The sequence below is a fragment of the Drosophila ficusphila genome, unplaced genomic scaffold (genome assembly GCF_018152265.1).
Source record: "Drosophila ficusphila isolate 14025-0441.05 unplaced genomic scaffold, ASM1815226v1 contig_106, whole genome shotgun sequence".
NCBI classification, from domain to species: domain Eukaryota; kingdom Metazoa; phylum Arthropoda; class Insecta; order Diptera; family Drosophilidae; genus Drosophila; species Drosophila ficusphila.
Window position 1 is genome coordinate 6090098 of NW_025063993.1, and position 21967 is coordinate 6112064.

Sequence of the window (21967 nt, forward strand, 5' to 3'; positions counted from 1 at the left end):
ATTATTTTTTGTTTTATTGAAATTTGTTTAAATTCTATTTTTAGTAGTTTAAGGATTGATTCCCATTAACTTTTAAATAAGTGTTTCTTTTGACGCTTTTAAAAATATTTACAATCCTAAACCTTTTAAGTAAGATACACTAAGGTGAATTTTTCTACATCCTTAAACTTTTTTGAAATATTCAACAGTATTCTCAGCTTAACTAAATACTTAAAATTGTCCTGTAAGTGTTATCCCAATTGTAAGTTAAACATACATTTTTCATGTTATTTCATTACTTAAACATAGTTTATTTTGTATACAAAATTTGGCTATCTTAAATCTAGTTCTTATTTGTAAAGATTACTTCTTCAGCTGGATCCTCTGGAAAGGATGAGCCTCGATGTAAGCCAGAGCCCTAAGGATGTAGTCTGGAATGGGTGGGGGAGTGGGCAGATGGGCACCAGATGGGCGATATCCGTTTTCATCGGCGGTGTATTCCAACTGGATTGGCGTTCCGTCGGGAGCCGAATATTTCACCGATCCTGCGGCCTGAACACCACCAACTCCACTTTCCTGGGCGTCGATTCCATTGGAGGTTCCAAAGTCCCAGCTGTAGGAGCCGTCCTGCTGCAGATCGTTATGGTACTTGGTGATCTCGGCTTGGGATTCATCTGCAGCTCGGATGACGGCCACCAGGAACAGGGAAATGATTAGCGCCTTGGGTGCGGAAGGTAGATCTCAATAAGCTGTTCTATTATCACAATTATCGCATGGGACTTACGCTCTTGAACATTTTGGTGCTGCTTTGCTACAGTTGCTATTGATTACTGATCTCCAAACTCGACGACAGATCGTTTTATACTCGCACCGATCACTGACCTACACCTACAACACCGCAAAACAAATGACTCTTCTGCCAGTCCGAATATTAATTTTATTCGCTCATCTGAAAATATGAATTTGACCGAGTTTAACGAACGCTTCTCGCTTAATAGTTCCATTTGTTAACGTCTGTTGTTTGATTTTACTACGACTTTACTGCCCAGGTGCTCTATAACACCTATAACCATATCCACCTGTATGGGCAGCAGATCAACGATCGCGGTTTACAGATGCTGGCCCACAATGGCTCTTTCTTATCTAATCTTGACTTAAATTCATAATAAATATATGAAGAGTACCTACTCCAAATTGGGAGATGATAAAAATATTGAAGCGAATATTGTTTACCCTTTATAATTTATAATAATAGACACTAAAGTAAAGGGCGTAAGCCTTTCAAACTTTTAAAAATATTTTTATTTCTATACTTTGTCTTTATAAATTATACCTATAAGATCTAGTAAGCCGATCCCATCCGAACCAAATTATATAGCTATATACTTTTTAAAAAGCCTCAGTAAGATAGTTTCAGTTTTAGTAGCGAATATCTACTTTTAGTACTTTATCTAATTCACTGTACAGCAAACTTTTGACTTGATATATTAAACCCTCTGCAACTAAGTAAGAAGTTAGGAAATGAATTAAATGTATTTATAACATATATTATTTAATAACAAGGGCTAATTGAAATACAGGAAGTCATGTAAACACAGGAACTTGGAAAAAATCACGAGCCCGTTATCTGATCTGATCTTACCTCTTCATTAAAGAGTATCTACGTTGGAGGCGCCAAGAGTCGATTCGGGTTGTCATTCGATTAGCGGCTTTTGTTGTTAATGAGATGCAAATGCGAGTATGAATGCGGGCAAAAGTCGGCAGCGCAGTCGGCGTTCAAATCTGAACCGAACTTGAAAATTTAACAATGCGCCGATTGTCATCGTAAATTTCTACCAACTGCTACTAATTTTAGATAGCTCGAATTTTAATAAATGAGTAATATTAATTGGTTTTCATTTTATCCAAAAAGTATACTCTTGATTTTTTTATGAAATCTATTTTGTTGCAGATTTTTTGTGTTGGGCCTTAAATTAATTAACTCAAGGAATACAAACTGTTTACAAATTCCTATTCTTAAAAAACGATCATATAAAATTTTAAAATATCAGACGGACTGAAAAAAATAATACATTTTATTTAAATACCTTTTCAAAATATTCAGTAATACGGGTTTCAAAAGAATATTGAAAAGTTGTATTTTCTTAAATAATCTATAATTTGATATCTGATAAAAATAACAACGTTCCCTAATAAATCCTAAAATGTAATATAACACCTTGCCATGTTTATTGGAAACAATAAAAATGTAACAGACATTTTTACCACAAAACTAGAAATCCAAACCAACATACAATTTTCGAGACCTTTTAAAACGATTTAAAGGTAATTTGTTTTAATTTTTTTTCTTGAAAACACATCAAGCTTAAATATGGTCTCATATATGCCACATACACATGTTGAAACTCCGACTTAAATAAAAAATGCATTTGTAAAATTATTTTTCTAACATTTCTTTACTTTTTCTTTTTTATGAATTGTAATAAAGCTTTAAGTTATTATCATATCAGACTTTCGATACAGTTTAACCGAAGATTTTCCTGGAAGGACCGCGCTGGGCTGGCTCCACGTACTGGGGATGGGTGCGGATGTACTCCAGGGACTTCAGGATGGCAGCGGGGATTGGAGGAGGAGTGGGCAGGAGGTTGCCCTGGGGCTGGTAGCCGTTCTCGTCGGCCAGGTACGAGATCTGGACGAGCTCTCCCTCGGGCGAGTACCACGAGAAGCCTCCCTGGGCGTGGTTTCCTCCGATTCCGGACTCCTGGGCGGCGATTCCGTTGCTGGTCTCGTACTGGTAGTTGTAGTTGCCCTCGGGAGAGATGTCAGCACCGCTCTTGGTGATGTAGGCACCAGCGTCCTGGTTGTAGGGGTTTGCGGCGAAGGCGCAGGCCAGAACGGCGGAGGCGATGAGGACCTAAAAAAAAGTGAATAAAGTTTTACATACAAAAAAGGTTTTGGTCGTATAAATTTTTGGTTTCTTATGAAAATAATTACATAAGATATTCCAATTTAAACATTTATTTCCAAGCTAGTTATTAAAATCTCATTTCACTTAAAACGGTTCTTAACCTAAAATGTATGAATTTTTAATGCAATTTTATAACAATATTTCTATAACTTTTGTATGAACAATGATCAATAATTATTGATCAAGAATTAAGGACACTTTTGTAAAAAACGTTTTTAAGCAAGTCTAATTGAATATTATTTTGACAAGGACCTTTTCATTTAAAACTTGTATTATCTCTTAATATTCGGGATATCCTTTTGGTTTACTTACGAAGCGGAACATCTTGTCGGATTTTTAGGAGTGCGTGTGTCTGAAGCTAAGAGACAACCCTGAATGATAAATCTGTTGCAGATGACCAATGTATTTATAGCTATTCTCGAGTTGAAACCTGATCCACCCAAACAACTTTTACGGCCGACTGCAGGAAACTCATCTGAATAACAATGGGCCGAACGAATTTGGCCAAACTAGAGCGCCGTGAGCGGCTTAAAAAAGGTAAAAAGCCATGCACGGAATCAAGCTTCAGCTCTTTAATTTTACGTCACTTCAATCTTGGCCAATAAATATTATAGTTAATCGGGCTTAAATTGACTTTAAACCCTTTTAAATCATTCAACTGTTCACAGCCTCCATTTTATTCCGAAAGAATATTTAAATTTTCGAAAAAAGCTTATTGGAAATGTCAAACAAATTGTAACTTATCCTTAAAACTACGAGAGTTGCCGCATATTAACCGTGGCAGAATTCTAATTTATAATTTTTAATAGATTTATAGGTCTTCAAAGGGAGATTAATAATACCCTTGCAGAGGGTATTTTAATTTCACTCAGAAGTTTATAACGCATTGAAGGATACACCTCAGACCCCATAAAGCATATATGTATATTCCTGATCAGCATCACGATCTGAATCGAAATACGTCTGTACGTCAAAACGTCTGTCTGTTTCTATGTAAAATAGTCTCTCAGTTTTAAAGCTATCTTGCTGAAACTTTCCCAAAAGTTGAGTAGTTATTACACGCAGTATATAAGTCGGAAAGGGCTGGATCGGCCGATTATATAGGATAGCTCACATACGAGAGAATGAAATAAGAAATTATCACGCCGTTGTTTTTGATCAGATCGACTGGATTTCTTCCAGATGGTGTATTTTAACTTTTATCGAATTTTCTTTCTTGAGAAATCTTTGTTTTGTATCCCACGACTATGATTTTTAGAAGATCGTTTTTTTTAAATACCCTTGAATTGAGAAAAAAATTTCAGAAAAATTTGACAACTTTATCATATAGCTGCCACAGGAAAGACCGAACAATCTTTATAGAATTAACGTAAATTTACGGAGATAAATGATAACATCGTTGTTCTTCATCAGAAAAGCCAAATTTTTGAAATATTTGATGACTGCAAGGGTATATAAGCTTCGGCTTGCCTATGCTAGCTTTGTTTCTTGTTTTGTAATTGCTTAAATATAACAAGATATATAAATATTTTAAAGAAAATGAAAAGAAAATGAAGAATGAATACTAGGAGTGTTTTCAGGCTTTAAGCTCTCATTGTTTTATTTTTAAAACTGATGGTGCGTTTTTTGATGAGCTTTTGTTGATAACACCTATCAGTCTTATTCCAAATGCTCATCGGACTTAGGAAAACCAATCTAGAATCAGTTCTGTTCAAACATTCGCGTGGTTCTCTAGTTATCCGGAATAAATATGTTGAAGTCGATCACATACTGCTTAGTCTTGTTCCTTACGTGGTATTCTTACGAATCCTTGGCCAAGGACACTTCTGTGTGCCTTTTGCACGACCAGCCAAACCAATGTGGAGCATTCTGCCTGCAGGCGCTAAGGCCGTTGATCGATCATACAACTTTTAATAAGCAGAAGCTGGAAAATCTGGAGACAAAATTGGAGGCGATAATCGAACGGCAACTGTCAGCGATACAGAAATTACAATGCAAACGGGACAAAAAATCCTTAAATCTGGATTTTTACGATCGAATTGGCTCGAAATGGATATACGTCGAACGCGAAAATCCTCGAAATTGGGAGCAAGCTGAAGCGTTCTGCAGGGAGATAGAAGGTCACCTGCTCACAATCCAGAACGACATCGGGCTAAGAGTTCTGGATAAAAAGCTGGACAGAGACACTTCTTACTGGCTGGGGATCAATGACATGGCCAAGAAGGACGAGTTTGTGTCCGTGGCTTCCGGCAAGCCAGCTCCCTTTCTCAAGTGGGAAGACACCGAACCCGATAACTGGAACGGAAAAGAGAACTGCGTGGATATCTACAACGGCGAAATGTACGACACCGAATGTAGCTTTGTTCATCTTTTCATTTGCGAGGCGACTTTTGATTAGAAAAAGTTTTGTGTATAATAATAAAAAGATTATCCAAGAAAAAACACTAGAAGCTTATTAAGAATTTATACGAAATAATAAAATCTCTTAAATTAAAAAAAAAAAACAACAAATAGTAATTATCTGTTATTTCTTCAATTAATGTGAAAATAGACAATTGCACATACTTTCTACAATTCCTGTGTCTAGTTGATAGCCCCATAACCCCCCCACAGTAAAGAATACACCTCAGATCCCATAAAGTAAATATATTCGTGATCAGCAGCACGATCTGAACCGAAGTACGTTTGTACGTCCATTCGTCTGTCCGGTTTATGGGAGCTTAATTTTTAACTGAATTCACTTACAATCCATAAAACTCATCGACTATTATAAATTATTTTTTTTATTTCATAGAGAGCTTAGAGAAGTTATTCTGTAAACAATAAAATAAACTGTAATAACTAATTTTTTTCTTTTTGTTTCTAACTGTTTGTTTGATCCTTACAATGTAATATGATAATAATTTTATCAATTGTCTCAAGTCTATGGTATTTATCTTTATAGAAATAACTTTAAGTCGGGCCGTTCCGATAACTACACATCTTTTGGTAAGACTTTAGAAAGATATCTATTAAGCTGAGTGACTGGACAGTCGTATAAGTCTAAGGTGATCCTAAACAGAATATATGTATATTCCTTATGGGCTTTTGAAGGACTTCTGTGCCTTGCCTCTATCTTAGTGATATTATAATACCCTCTGTACGAATATACTGAACAAACCAATAATAATTTGACAGTTTACATAGACCCAAAGATGTCTAAACCAAAAATAGTCTAAGGGATCTGATTCTGCAAACTTTCAACTAACAAGTGATCTCCTTATTTCCATTTCCTGTCCCCAAGCATTATAGCATATTTATTTCTGTTTTTTTTTTTTTTTTTTTTTTTTGGTATTAAAGGAACAAGAGCCCTAAATGATAATTTCAAACCGAACTTATTTTCTTTAAAACATCTTCGTTTATTTTAACTCCTCCATAACATTTTTACAAGTCGTAATAAAGCTTTCAAAAGGTTGTCACATCAGACATTCGATACAGTTTAACCGAAGATTTTCCTGGAAGGACCGCGCTGGGCTGGCTCCACGTACTGGGGATGGGTGCGGATGTACTCCAGGGACTTCAGGATGGCAGCGGGGATTGGAGGAGGAGTGGGCAGGAGGTTGCCCTGGGGCTGGTAGCCGTTCTCGTCGGCCAGGTACGAGATCTGGACGAGCTCTCCCTCGGGCGAGTACCACGAGAAGCCTCCCTGGGCGTGGTTTCCTCCGATTCCGGACTCCTGGGCGGCGATTCCGTTGCTGGTCTCGTACTGGTAGTTGTAGTTGCCCTCGGGAGAGATGTCAGCACCGCTCTTGGTGATGTAGGCACCAGCGTCCTGGTTGTAGGGGTTCGCGGCGAAGGCGCAGGCCAGAACGGCGGAGGCGATGAGCAGCTGTTGAACAGAAAGGATCACCAATTAATTACGAATCTTTTGCTTAAAAAACTTTAATTGCTTTGATGAAAAATATTGTATTTTTAGAAACATGTTTTTATAATTCAAAAACATTTTTTCTTTCAATCTTTTGGAATTAAAACCAAGTCACTGGATATCCTTTAGACTTACGTAGCGGAACATCTTTGCGTGTGTCTAAAACTGAGAGACGACTCTGAATGTGACTCTGTGGCAAATTGGCGAAGTTTTTATATGAATTCTCGAGACGAAACCAGATGCCTCAAACAACTAATGCGCCCGCTGCAGGAAACTCATCTGAATAACAATAAAACTAGTCGAATTTAGCCAAACTGGAGCGCCAAGAGCGGCTAAATAGCCACGCACCGGCTCACAAATTGGCTCTTCGAATTTCCAGTCATTTCAAGCTGCGAGACACACGCTTACAACTGAGGGTAAAACCAAAAATCAAATACTTTTCTGTTTAAAAATAAAATCAATTAAACAATTAATTTGCGATATTTAATATGGACATTTTATGCACCTAATTGTTTAGTGCATTTAATGCAACTAGTGTTTCACTTAATGTTTTCAAATTTAACAAGGTCTTTACTTGTTTTAGTTTTTTATGTTTACAAATTATTGTAATATTCGCAGCTGACATTTTATATTCAGGACTTCCAAGATTGCTATCTCCCCTAATATCTTGACCTCTGCTGTGAGTGTGTGGGCATTGCAAAGAGTAAAAGTTAATATTATCGCCCCATGCGGCAATGTCAATGTCGCAGTTTAGCCTAGCTCTTAAGTTTATGGTTTAAAATTCAGTTTCAGCCGGCACACCCAAAAAGGCAGTCTTTGCTTTTCGAGTTCGATCCGATGGTCCCTTTACTTTGGCCATTTCTTATCATCGCCTGACCGCGAGGCGCTGAAATGTATGCGTTTAACAAATTGGGCCATAAAACTGAGTTAATGCTTAATTGATACGCAGAGTGAGATATCAAACTGGACTAACCCGTTGACGGCCACGCCTGATCCGCCTTATCCAAACACTACAAAACGTCTCGTGTCTCCAGCGGCACCTTTAATGCGGTTTTTTAAATTCAAAATTCTAGCACGGTGGAGTTCAACCAGTTCTAGAGGCAATAGGAAGCTTTAAAATTAGCAATATAATTCTATAATGGCCGGCGTTATTGTCATACCTTAAAGATCGGATTAGAATGAACAGTTTGATTTTTATTAGGTCATTTGATACAGTATTTTAATAAGTGTCATAATATAAACTTGATTATTCACATATATTTTTATAGATTTTAAAGTTCAAACGAAAGTCTACTAACTTGCGACCTGTTATCAAATATTTAATATGCAAGCTTCACATTTTTCAGAGTAACGTGAAAATTAATGTATGTTTTTTTATTGCTAAGCAGACCTTATATTTAACAAACTAAAATTTGAATGGTTTAAATCTATCCTAAATAATGAATGCAGTGGTTATTCGTCTTAAAAAACCCACATTTTTGGATCCATTAGTAATTGAATTTTTGACCACGGTGTTGATAGTTTTTGCGATGTGCCAATTAATTAAACAACTTGGGGGGCATGGCCTTGAGAAGATATCCATCGGACAAGAACACGACGGTCGTAAAACTAAACTTTATGACAATCACAGAAAGTGAAATCATCAGTCAGTCTGCTAGAAAATGCTAATGTTGCGTTTAATTCGAAAAAAGATTTGTGGGTTTCAACAACATGGTAATATGATAAAGGCGGTTCAGAGATTAATTAAGTGTCTCGTGTTGAGGGGATTCACGTTCAATACGAGGAAAAACATTTTTGTATAATTTAATTAATATCTCCATATGAACGGACTAATATAATATATATTGCGTATATCATTTTAATTTAATAGTAAAAATTATATTTTATTTTCCCATTATGTGTTTGATTGCTATAAGGGCTGCTGGCTTACAAAACGTGGCCTATAATAATATGAATCATATGACGCTTAGTGTCTATTGGCACTCAAACTCCACCTTCCAGCATTGACGAAACCTGGAATAATTTTAAATAAATCAGTCTAAAACGAATTTTTATCGTTTACAGCCACTGAAAGTTGTCAGTCTTTATATAGACACGAAACCGAAGTAGTCTTGACATGACTAAATGTTAAAGAAAGAATGAAGTCCCTAAAATTATTATCACAGAAGAGTTCCCAAGAAATAGTATTTTATAAATATGAATAACTAGTTAAAAGCGATTAGCTTTTGTATGCAGTTCGGCATTCACCTTTCGATCGGTCAGACACAATTTAGCCATAAACTAGTTCCAAATATGATGTTATATTTAGCCGTATTATTCGGTTTTCATGTTTCCTCTTTTCATTAATAAACAAATTGGTTTTGCTTAGCAAAGCACGTCAATGGCTTTTGTGGCTTCAATAATTCACGCCGATTTTGGGGTATGTATATGTCTGAATATAATCTCACTGGTTTTGATTCAGTTTTATGCAGATGAGGCGTCAATATTGGTGCAAGTTTTGTCAACCAAATCAAGACGAGCTTAAAACGTATTTTTCCCATGCCAATCTTCACAAAAGTGTATCGCATTGCTAATGGGAATCGGGTACGAAAGATTGTTTACTGAAATATAATACACTCTTTTTTAAATAATGTAAAACAGTGAACCTTTTGAATAATATACAACAAAATAAATAACATTTACGTTTTTTTTAAAAATTTGATTTATTCATAAACTTTTTTTTTTAAAGGCATGTCAGAAGTCCTTTTAATTGATGTGTGAATGGAGTTTTAAAGCTTTATAAAATTAAGTTTTCATATAGCAATCGAACTGCTTTAAAATATTAAAGTATGTCCAAACGCAATGACTGTATCCGTGAGTGTATTATATTAAATGCAAATTAATTGGACTGAACTCGTGTGCATATCAATTTGGCTGAAACTGATACAAATATTGCTAAATATGCCATATTGACTTTTAACATTACCCCGTGTCTAACCTGTTGGCCTTCCGGGATGTCTGCTATAAAACTTTTTATTGACCTAACAGCAAACTGCCAGATTATTAATGTAGTTTCCCAAAAATTAAGTGGGCTTAAATTTATAGGACTTTTAATCTAAAAAATGACAGTTTGAAAGTGTGCCTAATTTAATTCGATTCGTTGGATGACAACTACAAACAAAAACTGCGGGTAAAAATTCCAACTACATTTACATTTATAAACAATATTTTGGTCAATGAAAAAGGTAATAGGCTTTTATTGAGGACTGTGCTAGGAAGGATATTCAATGAACCTAAACCTCGTAAAGGCAAAATTTTATTTGTTTTTTGAATTTATTATTATTTTAAGAATCACTTTATTACATTTTTTAAAGTGGGCTTTTTATTTCCTGTCATTGACGAGGTTTTTCAATTCAAATTTTCAGTGGACGCAAAATTTTAGCGAAGTTTAATTTCACAAAAGCCAGAAAGGGTTGGATGATTCCAAGTGAGCATAATATCTATATTGTCTTAAAGTAGAAAATTATTGAAAATGTGAATAAAATTAAAAACATTTTTGATATTATGCAATTTAATATTCTTTTCAAATTTCAGCGGCTAACAATAGTCCGACGACTTTCCGCCAGAGGGCGCTGTGCAGGAACAGCTGTGCCTCTGCTTCTTTTATGCCATTCACCCGCCCGCTTTACATTTGCCATCTCGTTCTCACTTGCACAGCCCAGTAGCACAGTCAAAACGAGGCGAAATAAACTTAACAATTTTATTTTGACCAGGTTGCGAAAACAGACACGAAATGCTGGCCCACAGGATGCAGCTTTGGAGGACGACGAACGCGGCAATGGCCTTGAGTTCCGCAGTCACCCGGTTTTCCCCTCAGGTGAGTAGAAATCGCATGAATACAGCCGGCGACCTGTGACATAACCTGCAAGTTGCTTATGTTTGTGGTCTGAAATTAAGCAGAAATTCAATGAAAATGTTGTATTTTAGGGTGTCTTTGAAAGCAGAAGGGATCTTCATCTACAAGGTATTACCAACGCCAGCAGTTTACCCCTAATGGCCTCCGAGAAATGGTCGAATCCCTACCAGCTTCGATTTGCAAGCAGTGGAGCAGCTGCAGCCGGAGTTTCCGCCACAAAAAGCGGGGAATTTATGCAGGCGGTTTCCACAACGGAATTGGTGGATTTGCCCGACATACCAGCTGCTCCAGTGCCACCACCCACCGATGGTTTGAACGTAATGGATGTGGTCAATCTGTCCGGAGAACCCTCCTTCGCCTCGATTGGATTGGGCGGCTGGTCGCCAGTGGGCATGGTCCAGAACTGCATGGAGTTCCTGCACTGCACTTGGGAGATCCCCTGGTGGGGAGCCATCGCCATTGGCACCATCGCCGTCCGCACAATCATCTTCCCCTTGGTCATAATTGCCCAAAGGAACTCGGCGAAGATGAACAATAACATGCCGCAGATGCAGATGCTTCAGCTGAAGATGACCGAGGCCAGACAGTCGGGAAATGCTATAGAATCCGCTCGATATGCCCAGGAGATGATGCTGTTCATGAGGGAGAAAGGCGTTAATCCTCTGAAGAACATGGTGGTTCCATTGGCGCAGGCTCCTCTCTTCATTAGTTTCTTCATGGGACTAAGGCAGATGGCAAATACGCCGGTGGAATCGATGCGGGATGGCGGTCTCTTCTGGTTCACAGATCTCACCATGGCGGATCCCTTCTACCTGCTACCCATGATCACCAGTGCCACATTGTACCTGACCATTGAAATCGGCACGGATTCGGCTCGACTGTCTGCTGCCAACATGAACACCATGAAATACGTACTAAGGGCACTGCCAATCGTAATCTTCCCCTTTACGATGAACTTTCCCGCCGCTATTTTGACCTACTGGGCCTGCAGCAACTTCATCTCGTTGGGTCAGGTGGCCATCCTCAGGATTCCCTCCGTGAGGGAATACTTTAAGATCGAGAAAATGCTGACCCATGCCCCGAGTGCACTGCCACCCAAAAAGGGATTTGTTGGCGGAATGAAGGAGTGTAAGTATCAGTAGTATTGTTTGATTGTTTGATATTTATCTATTTTGGTCTTATTCAGCCTGGGACAACATGAAAATCTCGAAAGAAATCGAGGAGCGACAGCGCCTGGACGAGATTAGGTTTGCCAAGGCCGGAAAGGGACCGCTGGTCAAGACGTACAAGTTCGATCCGACGAAGACCACAAAACCCATTTCCGTGGAACCGCACATGCGGTTAAAGGAGCCGCCAAACAAGCGATAGTCCCCGTCATCCTGTGGCCGCCGCCGAGCGTCGTGTCTTGTTACGTTAACTTAACCCTTTAGTCAATAGTTTTTCACAACCAAACCCGGATCGTTTTGCTGCTTAAATATAATTTCTAAATGTACAGATGAAGATTTCGCTGATAAAATTGAATTGGGAAAGTATTTTACATTAATGTCACATAACTTGGGCGAAGGAGTAATTTTAACTGAATCAATCAATCAATTTGAAATACTTCAAAAACTAAGGATATTTAGTCATTACATGATCATCAAGTAAGAAACAATCGATCAAACGACAATCAGGTTAAGATTCTCTATTTGCTGACCTCGATATTATCCGTCAGTTAAAAATCGGCAAAAAAAATAATAGAGCATGCAGTAGTAATATTTTAAAACAAAAATAAAACGGAAGCGATATACTGTGATCAAACAGTATTATTATTTTTACCTGTTTTCTTTGTCATTGTAAGAGGTTTAATATTAAAATTTCCTTCTGTAAAACGAAATACCATTTGATGTGAGCAGAAAACTATGTGTATTAAATCATTACTATAATTACTAAATCAACAGCATATATATATTGATATATATTATGAGGAGGGATATAGAAAATTATTCAACCCCTGGCGGAGATGCATTGGTTGATCACTTCGGCGAGGTGTTTGTTCTCCAGTGCGGCGGCCACACGTTCCTTATCCGCCAGTTGCTTATTTACAGCAAATTCGGAGGCATGAGTTCCAGGTGTTATCTCCACGGTGACCTTGAAACGGGGAGGCAGCGATCGGAGCAACTTCACCCGAATGGAAAGGCCAATCAAAGTGGCCATAGAACAATGAGGAATAGTAGGGGTGAAACTGATGTGCACGGAATTCTGGCCATCGCTGATCTGGATAAGATCCTCCTGTACCACGTGCAGTTCCTCCAGGGTCAACGGATGCTCCGGATCGTTGATATTTCTTATGAGATCTAGAAATATTTATTTTAGAAGGCTTTTTACAAACGGCTTCGTTCGATCTCACCAAAAATCTCTCGCTTGTCAAAGGGATCAGGCACATTTTCATCTTCTTCATTGGCCGTCAACACTCTTTCCTTAATCTTGTCATAGACATTAGGGTTTATATTCTCGATTTCAGTGGGCATTCTGATTTATTTACGACTATTACCCTTATTTACACGTTTTATTTAGGAAGAAGTCAGAATAATAAACCAAAATAAAAACCAGTGGTGCTTACTATGGCATTGCAAAAAGTACTAAATTACGCCATCATTCCTTTAGGTGTGTAGACACTTTTAGCGCCAAGATATTTGAAATTAAAATCAGATGAACCTAATCCCTTAGAAGTTATTAAGCTAATTGCAGTAAATTATAAATAAGTATATGCACACAATTAAACGAAACTTAATGCACAGCCTTTATGTCACACTTAACTTTAATTGGAATAGACTTATTTTAAGCAATTTGAAGTTAATCAAGGCAATATATTTAGCACAAAAGCTGCCCGAGTGATGTGTTTGATTTTAAATTGGATATTAATTCAGAGCAATTACTATATCAATCAAATCGTCGCGATTTCTCGGGAAGTACAGTTGCCGGAAAACACCGGCCAATTGATATGTTTACCTGTCAACTTACGTAAAGGGCGTAATTACAGACGCTTCGCGATCCATATTTATGTGCTTTTCGAATTAGCTAGGTTAAGTATTCCAAACTTAAGTTAACCAAGCTTAATTTTTTTGCGATCCGGTGCTAAATAGCCGGCAGATGTGGAACCGTGACTAAGCCTTGAGCCCATTTCGCCGACTAAACTCGCTTTAATTTTCCATATTTTTATTCCACATACAGCTTTATGGAGAAGCAGGCGCACTTGACGTCGATTTCCTCGGGTTATAATTAGTCAGACTAATCAATATCAACGTGGAAAAGCAGTCGTCGCCGAGGAGATTTACATAGCGAACGCAATTAGCACCGAATTACAAACTGGTTAACAAACTCGGCAGTGGAGAAGCCTCCGATCCGTTGGGCTCATAAAATGGGTTGGACTCGATGCTCAGAGCAGCAGTTTGGTCGAAGTATCCAAGCGAACAACATGAAGTCGGTTGTAAGTAGAAACGTGATTTTATCAATAAGTAAAGTATAATTCTAAAAAGAAAAACCTATAGCAATCTTTGAAAACCTAAAATTGTAGGGAATTAACACGCTTTATTAGCAAACTGAAGTAGTGAAACCAATTAAATTGAACACTCCTTTTCATTTTAGATTATTCTTTTGGCTTTTGTGGCTTTATGCCATTCGGCTCCTTTGGAGGTCAAGGATGCGTCGACAGAGGCTCTTTCCAGACCCAGTCCCATTAGTCCCGATGTGATCAGTGATCCCAAGCCGGCGGAGAAGGTAGTCCTGCTGAAGGACACTCCAGTTGTGGATCGCGAGAAGCGGGAGGCTCATCACGAGGAGGGTCACAAGGTGGACGACAAACCTCAGGTGGAGGATCTTTCGTTGCCGCACGCTAAGCCCGTGGACGCCCATACAGCTGAGTTGCCCAAAAAGAAGGAGAAGCGCGAAACCGTACAGAAACCTGACAGTGTGAAGGCCCATGAGACCCTCCAGCATAATCCCGCTCGCCACGAGGAACTCCATAAGCAAATTGCAACTCTGGCCGAAAAGGACAAGGACACCAAACATCGCCACCAGAGAGACATCCCCGTGCCCACTCAAACTAAAGCCACCGCAGAGCCTGCAGCACCCACTAAACCGGAAACCGGAAGCACTACGCCAGCCTCCCATCTGAATATTCCCCATCCCATTCCCGTGGCCGAACTCTTCGAGAAGAACAAGCAGAAGGCCTCCTCCAGTTCCGAAGAAAGCAAGGAGAGCAAGGAGAAAGCCAAGGCCTAAACTTCGACAACCAAAAGTTGCTAATTCGACCATCACGAGCTTTTACTCAACGAAATTGTATTAAAATAAACAAAAATATTTACATGCTTACATAAAAAGATTTTGTGATAATTAATGGTCAAATATTTTGGGAAAAAGTTAGTTATCTATTTTTAAAGATATATTAGTTTTTAGGAGGTTTAACAAATTGAATAGCTTTCTGTTTTTGTTTACTTCCTTAGGTACTATATGTGTTAACTAAAGTCGAGTAATTAAAAAAGTGTTCAGACCTTGTAAGTTTTTTTAACTTAGCATTGTTATTATGGATGAAAAACGATTCTCTGATAAACCCAAACCAAACATTACAAATTTTTTTGCTGTCTTGTCTAATATTGAAAAAAAAATTAAAAAAAATACAACATATCGTTAATGGGAAATCGTACGAGATTAGCAAACTAACTAACTAGTTAATCAGTAATTACTCTTTCGAAAATTCATATTTTAAATATATTCGCCTTTAAAATGGCAAATTGAATGCATGAATCACTTATAAAAAAAATAGGAACCCATTTCTACTGCAAATTAGACTCTAATTATTAGAATTCACTCAAAACGACACTGATTGCTTATGTAAACGAAATTGCGCTAATAAGTAAATAAATATTTATACTTCCCACCTTGCTGTTAATAACGTCTCAGAGAAATGTAAAATTAAAATGCATTTCAATATCAGCAATAAAAAACGCATTTTAGGGGATTGTTTCGCGAGTTGATTTCCATTCAACTGAAACTTTTCCTTTCTAATTATTATCGTTTTGCAAAACAGACGGAACTTTTTAACAAATTAATTACAAATACGATATTAATATTAAAAAATGTAAAAATACTTCCAGAATTTATGAGCTTTCACTAATCACTAACCAAATACTTAGTACGAGGTTAGCTAGTTAGTTCTTCTGTTCCATTTTTTGGCTCTTCCTTTTCCGTTTCCTCGTGCGATTTTCCGAAGAAATCATCGGATTTGTAGATTTCTACAGGTTGGTATTCCTCCTTAACTAAATTGGATCGCGGCTGCGAGGTGGATGTTGTGGGGTCGCTGGCACTCAGTTTGGCTTTCAGGGGCTTTAGAAGAAGCCCTTTGATACTATAATCCGTGACATGAAGTTCCTCCTCTGCGATATCAACGGATCTCTCGACTTCATTTAAATTTGCACTAACTACACCCACAAATTGCTCCAAACTATCGATTCTCGTTCGTAACTGATCGAAACTTTCACTAAAACCCAGGATACTGCAGACATTATTGGCCATCATACCATTGGATTCAGCACGCACCTAAAATTTTATCAACAATAAAACAACAATAAAATTTATTAAATTTTGTTGAACACAATTTACCGAAGCCAGCAAAGTCTCGAACTCATCCAATCTGGCCAGCATATCATCTATATTCGTGCAGAGTGGATTTATTTCCTTATCTAGATCAGCACTTTGTAGGATCTTGGCATAATCTCTGGAAACATTATTGATATCCGCTTGCATATTTTAAGTTTCTACTGAATATTTTGTAAATAAAAGCAACAATTGTTTTCTATTTTGCCAAAAAAGTGTGTGCATACAAAGGGGAAGAAATATTTAAGGCGTTAGGTGGTAATAGAAGTACTTGTAGGTATCGATAAATTGATAGCGCTAATATTATTTAGACTCAAAAGAAAACACAAAGAATATTAGAAAGCCAGCCTAATAAGTTAGAAATAAACATTTAAAACTAAGATTATTTGTCAATTCTTTTTTACTTTTTGTATGCCGATCGATATATAACACATATTTTTTGAAGCAAAAAGCGAGGGATGTCCAGAATATATATTAAAATATATTTTCAGTTTTAAAAAATTTAAAAAAATCGAAATAATTAAAAGTCTTTCAAAAACGTATACAGTAAAAGAATTATATTGATATGTTAACATAAGCTATCGATAACTTTCGACAATTTCAGCGTTGCCATACTGCGGAAAACGTAACAGCAGTTTGAATTGCATTTTAAATTCAATCAACGCATGTTTACCTAACAACTGACTTTTACATGCTCGGAGCTGTAGTAACTATGTGAAACGCAACTAAACACCCCAATGCGCTTTACCGCTGCAGACTGCACTTTTTTCCGCTTCCTGCTGCGATCACTCAAATGCGAAGTGCAAATAAATGACAAATTACGATTACCGTTGTGCCCGCTAAACAAATATAAAGACATATATACATAGTCACTATAAATATACAAATAACCCGCACATAAGTCAAGCGAATCGTGGAAAACCCGTCAATCCACAGATATTATGACATTGCCCGTCGGTTAAGGGAGACTTGAAGAAAGAAAAAATGTTTTCCTCTAGCATTTTTTGATGCATCCAAACATGAAAAGATCCTGCTCTGGATGCTGCACTTTTCCAGTCACGTTATGCTGTTATCTAGCACTGAAAGAAATTTGTAGTTTCGATTAAAAAAATTAAATTGCCCCAAGTACTTTAAATGCTTGGAAACGCGATTAAAACATCAAAGGTTACTTTAGCGTATTACGTCTTAATCGTTATCTTATTACTACTTACTCTGTATATTTATTAGCTTTATATCATTACTGCTTACTCGGCTTAACTCAACTCAAATTAAGCTTAAATGCATATATAGAGATAAGAAATTTTCCATTAATTATGACAGTATAATTTCTGTTATGGATTTTATAATACATATATGAAACTAGGATGGCGTTTTATATTAAATAGGTTAAGGAATCTTTAGATTAATTTTTGATATTTTTAACATTTTCCTTAGCTATACCTGAAGCCTGAATAGCTTTAGATAAATTAAAATAAGAATTTATAAGTTTAAAATTAAACGAGACTGCAGTTCATAATTTCAAAAAGCTGCAAAACAGTAGTCATGTTTTATTTTCCTCTCAGTGCAACAAAGTTGCCTTTAATTGCCGACAGCGCTCGAAGTTTTTCTCTGTTTTTTTTTTTTAGATTTGCATGTGCAACTTTCACCGGCTGCTGCCACGACATCTGCTGACGTCGGCATCGCTGCTGCAGCGCTGCAGCATAGGCGAAAGGTGCAAATTAATTTGTGGCGCCCCCCAATAACCTTCCTCACTTTTGTCCCCTGTTATTACGACCGACATAATCTCTTGCATTTCAAACGATTTTACCATAGTTTTCTTCTCAGCTTTGTCATGTTGGACGGCAAAAGCTCGCCCAAAAAACCCAACCCATCCCCAAAATGTAACGTGTTATCTCATTTTGAAAATCTCGAGCTGCTAAGTGGATGCGCAATGAAAAACAAGGCGAAAAAACTGCCACCATTGTTTGCGATTGTCGAAAAAGCAACTTGGATGTCCCCGAGCAACGCTTGACTTGAACCTACGTAAAACTCCCATTGTATCTCATCACTGCGTATCTTCGAACAGGGCTTTGACTTTGGGGTTTTATGTGGCGACCACGAGACTTCTCGAATTTGGCACTTGGGTGCGAAAGCCTTGGGCGGTAAAGTACTTTTGGGGTTGCTTTGTCCTGAAGATCAGAAGGGGATAACCAAGAAAAGGCGAGACAAAAGGTTTAATGGTATTTAGTATATGTTGAAAAATCACCTTCACACAAAAGGGTGTAGCAAATGTTCTTATAAATGCATTAAAAAAAAGACTATTAAAGAGGCATCATTAATCACTATTAAGAGGCATCAACTTCCCGTATCTCTTAGATTTGTAAACTTTTATTGCAATACTAGTACTATACTATATAGGTACTATATATATAAAAAGTAAGAACAAAATAAAGAAAATGCAGATGAAATTTTTGTTCGCCTCTTTTAAAACTTTCATAAATCACTTTCCTAACTAACGCCCACAAATTTGCTTCCTCCATTAGCGTAACTCTTTTCAATTAACATTTTTAAATACCGCATTAAGCGAAATATGCACAGCTACAAATGTAGGTAATTTTTTCTTCTGCAAACATATATATTTTCGTGATCTGGCAGGCAATTAATACCGGAGAAGCGTTAAAAGCGCAACGCTCCATGGGCATCGAGGGCGGCACTTTGTATGTACTTTGTTGTGCCTGTTTGCCGGCGTTGACAAATGAGAGCGGTAAACGCTCCGGCCAGCGGCAGTTCCAATCCAAAAAGCTTAGAGCAATGAGGAGTCATTGACATTCGCAGCCTGAACTAGAAAACTTACAAGTCCGCCCTCGAAAAATGTGATAATTGCAGTGGAATACAATGTAAACGGAAAATGATATTTGGGGAAGCAAGTCGATGCCGGATATACCCTTAAATTATTATAATACTTTTAGCTGAATAAGAATCAACAACAAAAGAAAAGAAAGAAAGACACGCCTCTTCTTCACCCAACAAAAAAGTATCTAACTTAATTTATAAAGACTTAATAGAATTATGTTCGGTTGTCTGATGAAAGGAGTTAAACTCTAACCAAAATCTGAGAGTGTTCCAGAATCCCCAACAATAACACTTTATATTAATGTTAATTTATAAACACCCATATATTTGTATTCTGGTACACACACCTGTAAGCGTTGCTAATTGGCAGATTTGGAGGAACGAGAGAAAAACACAAACAACACAAATGAAGATCTCTGTCAATTTACGGACTGCTAGGCATACAAAAAACTTCTATTGTTCCTGCCCAAATTGGCTTAATTTATTTGGGCATGCTTTCATCACATGCACATCCCCACAAGGATGGTGAAGAGGTTGCGGGGCAGTTTTTTACCGCAGGTAACTCCGGATGAGCTTAGTTTTTAACGATGAGGTGTTAATCGCCGGTCGCACGTTCGTTCCAATATGCCAGGTACAAAATGCGGGGCAAAGATGCCCGATTCTTAGAACGCAGTTTCTCCGAGAGACATAGACAGTACACAGTATATCTGGAAGTACACGTATGAAAAATTAAATAAAATCCCCTCGGCACTCGCTGAAGCATTTGAAATCCAATTGTAATTACTGCTTCGTTCACTCTCCCGTGACCGACTCACATCAAATCCGATCAAAATTCGTATTTGCTGCGGGTCTAGGAAGTTGGGAGCACTAATTGAGTGGGGAAAAGTTGCAAACAAATGAAGTGGAATGTGAAGTATATTGAGAACACTTTTAAAAGAGAACCTTTTCAAAAGGGGCGGGGTAAAAAAGAGTCATTAAACCAAGAATATTTAATTTGAGAATATCAAATGGCTCATTTAAATTTAACAAAATTGTAATAAGGGTTTGCAAAAGAAAACTATGTATTTGTAAATTGGTTTCCTTGTCCCATTTTTATATTTGTTTAAAAGAAATGTTAAAAACCAATTTAAAAACATCTCAATTTTTAAAAATTCAATATACAAGTTTTTAAGAGCGATCGAGACCAATGTCTTTAGCTACCAACTCGATATTTTCTTTTCCTTTACTTTTCATATGTTCGTAACTTTTTCAGTTTATTTTGGTTTTCTTGTTTACCTTTTTTTTTATCGTTATTAGCTAATTTTAGCCAAGCCAAAATGGCGAACTGCGCTAACGACCGAAAAACTTTGTTGTTGTCGCCGCTGTTGTTAAGTTTTTGCTGCTATTATTTATGAGCTTTTTGTGATTTGTTTTGATTTTATTTTGCACAGAGACACTCAAAATCAACTTGTGTTCAGTTATTAGGCTCTGGCGCATTGTATTTCTCAGATACTCGCATGTATCCGTCCGATACCTGCATTGAATTTGCCTTTTTTCATTCATTTTTCTCGTTTTTAGTTAGTGTTTAATGTGTTTTTTTCTTTATTTTTCTGTATTCATTTTACACAATTCCCAGGCCCAAGACGGTGCCAGTTCGCCGCTTGGTACCTCGTAGCACCCGGCATCCCCCGGCAAACCCGTCCGGCTCCCCAGTAAAGTCGCAGTAGTTCCAGCCGGAGACGGAGCCAAAATCCAAAGCCCGGTGCCAATTTGCGAGTCAAGCTAAGCGCATCTTTCTCTCTTTTCTCCCCGGCTAGTTTAGCTTCAGTGGAGGTGTTTATACTAGGCAAAACCCCGATCGTAAAATTTGAAAGTCCCGGTCCCTTTATACAAAAAATATAAAACATAATAATAAACATACGTCGAAGTTGTGTATACAACATACAAACAAATATAATACTGTGTATTTTGCAATTATAGATTTCTTAGAAAAAACAATCCGCTTTATATTCCAATAACACAATTGTATATAAAGCTTGTTTTTTTTTACTGCTTTAAATAAATGAAATTAAAATATTGTACTTATTTAACACTAATCAAATGAAGGAACATTATTTTGTTCTTATCTCCTAATAAAATTAACAAACTTGATGCTTTATGACATTATTAATTACTGCTTTCAAAAACAATATTGGATGAAGCTAGAGTAAGCTTATCTTTGAAAGATTGAGATTGTCATTTGAGGAACCTGAAGCTGCTGGCTGGGGGTTTCCAGCTTACTAGAATATTCTTTTGTTAGGCTTTCAACAACGCAAACCATTCTCCACGAAATACTGTAAAGTTATCTGTAAAATACAAAACCAACCACAGACCACAATTTCTATTGGATCGCACAATCAGTGATGCAATGAGAAATGAATTTGGTTGCTCATTGTGCCATGCATTAGGGGACCCACAAAAAAGACAGTAATTAAAAATTTGGTAGCAACAAGAGAAAGAAAATGTAAATTAAAGCCATGGGATTAGCTGTGGGATGATCACAATTAGAGGGATGCTGTACCCCATCTCCACTTTCAGGTTGCATAAACACAAACAAAGAAAGCCACTTTTTTTATTGACTAATCACTTGAGTTTGACCAACTTCAAGAGCGGTTTTATTTCGTGGGTTGCCCGTTGGTTCGTTGGCTTGTGACATTTTAATCATAAACCCTAGGAATTATGCAATTAACGAAGAGAGTCGAAAAACTGATCTTCGGGTTACATAATACCTGAGGCG

General features: G+C 37.3%; 8 protein-coding genes and 1 long non-coding RNA gene across 9 annotated transcripts; 4 read left to right on the forward strand and 5 right to left on the reverse strand.

The window, feature by feature from the left end:
- Positions 1-49: 49 nt before the first annotated feature.
- Positions 50-815, reverse strand: LOC108099782 (larval cuticle protein LCP-17). Its single transcript, XM_017203411.2, has 2 exons — positions 764-815; positions 50-699 (listed from the first exon to the last, which is right to left on the reverse strand). Exons 1-2 carry the CDS (start codon positions 773-775, stop codon positions 343-345), a joined length of 369 nt encoding a protein of 122 aa, XP_017058900.1. The 5' UTR covers positions 776-815; the 3' UTR covers positions 50-342.
- A 1601-nt stretch (positions 816-2416) lies between these two features.
- On the reverse strand, positions 2417-3324 carry LOC108099783 (pupal cuticle protein Edg-78E-like). Its single transcript, XM_017203412.2, has 2 exons — positions 3260-3324; positions 2417-2893 (listed from the first exon to the last, which is right to left on the reverse strand). Exons 1-2 carry the CDS (start codon positions 3269-3271, stop codon positions 2504-2506), a joined length of 402 nt encoding a protein of 133 aa, XP_017058901.1. The 5' UTR covers positions 3272-3324; the 3' UTR covers positions 2417-2503.
- Positions 3325-4677: 1353 nt separating this feature from the next.
- LOC108099792 (C-type lectin 37Db-like) lies at positions 4678-5449 on the forward strand. The gene has a single exon (XM_017203421.1). It carries the CDS (start codon positions 4698-4700, stop codon positions 5343-5345), a length of 648 nt encoding a protein of 215 aa, XP_017058910.1. The 5' UTR covers positions 4678-4697; the 3' UTR covers positions 5346-5449.
- An 872-nt stretch (positions 5450-6321) lies between these two features.
- Positions 6322-7045, reverse strand: LOC108099776 (pupal cuticle protein Edg-78E-like). The gene is made up of 2 exons (XM_017203405.2): positions 6987-7045; positions 6322-6815 (listed from the first exon to the last, which is right to left on the reverse strand). Exons 1-2 carry the CDS (start codon positions 6996-6998, stop codon positions 6426-6428), a joined length of 402 nt encoding a protein of 133 aa, XP_017058894.1. The 5' UTR covers positions 6999-7045; the 3' UTR covers positions 6322-6425.
- Positions 7046-10212: 3167 nt separating this feature from the next.
- LOC108099896 (mitochondrial inner membrane protein OXA1L) lies at positions 10213-12278 on the forward strand. Its single transcript, XM_017203554.1, has 4 exons — positions 10213-10317; positions 10425-10707; positions 10818-11874; positions 11933-12278. The coding sequence occupies exons 2-4, from the start codon at positions 10624-10626 to the stop codon at positions 12112-12114; spliced, it is 1323 nt and encodes a 440-aa protein (XP_017059043.1). The 5' UTR covers positions 10213-10317; positions 10425-10623; the 3' UTR covers positions 12115-12278.
- Positions 12279-12634: 356 nt separating this feature from the next.
- Positions 12635-13358, reverse strand: LOC108099899 (MIP18 family protein galla-2). Its single transcript, XM_017203557.2, has 2 exons — positions 13136-13358; positions 12635-13082 (listed from the first exon to the last, which is right to left on the reverse strand). Exons 1-2 carry the CDS (start codon positions 13254-13256, stop codon positions 12733-12735), a joined length of 471 nt encoding a protein of 156 aa, XP_017059046.1. The 5' UTR covers positions 13257-13358; the 3' UTR covers positions 12635-12732.
- Positions 13359-14081: 723 nt separating this feature from the next.
- LOC108099897 lies at positions 14082-15107 on the forward strand. Its single transcript, XM_017203555.1, has 2 exons — positions 14082-14215; positions 14374-15107. Exons 1-2 carry the CDS (start codon positions 14147-14149, stop codon positions 15007-15009), a joined length of 705 nt encoding a protein of 234 aa, XP_017059044.1. The 5' UTR covers positions 14082-14146; the 3' UTR covers positions 15010-15107.
- A 628-nt stretch (positions 15108-15735) lies between these two features.
- Positions 15736-16625, reverse strand: LOC108099898 (biogenesis of lysosome-related organelles complex 1 subunit 4). Its single transcript, XM_017203556.2, has 2 exons — positions 16387-16625; positions 15736-16323 (listed from the first exon to the last, which is right to left on the reverse strand). The coding sequence occupies exons 1-2, from the start codon at positions 16528-16530 to the stop codon at positions 15928-15930; spliced, it is 540 nt and encodes a 179-aa protein (XP_017059045.1). The 5' UTR covers positions 16531-16625; the 3' UTR covers positions 15736-15927.
- A 2952-nt stretch (positions 16626-19577) lies between these two features.
- On the forward strand, positions 19578-19981 carry LOC108099800. Its single transcript, XR_001771948.1, has 2 exons — positions 19578-19770; positions 19844-19981. It is a non-coding gene; the product is annotated as an uncharacterized LOC108099800 (long non-coding RNA).
- The last annotated feature ends 1986 nt before the right edge of the window (positions 19982-21967 follow it).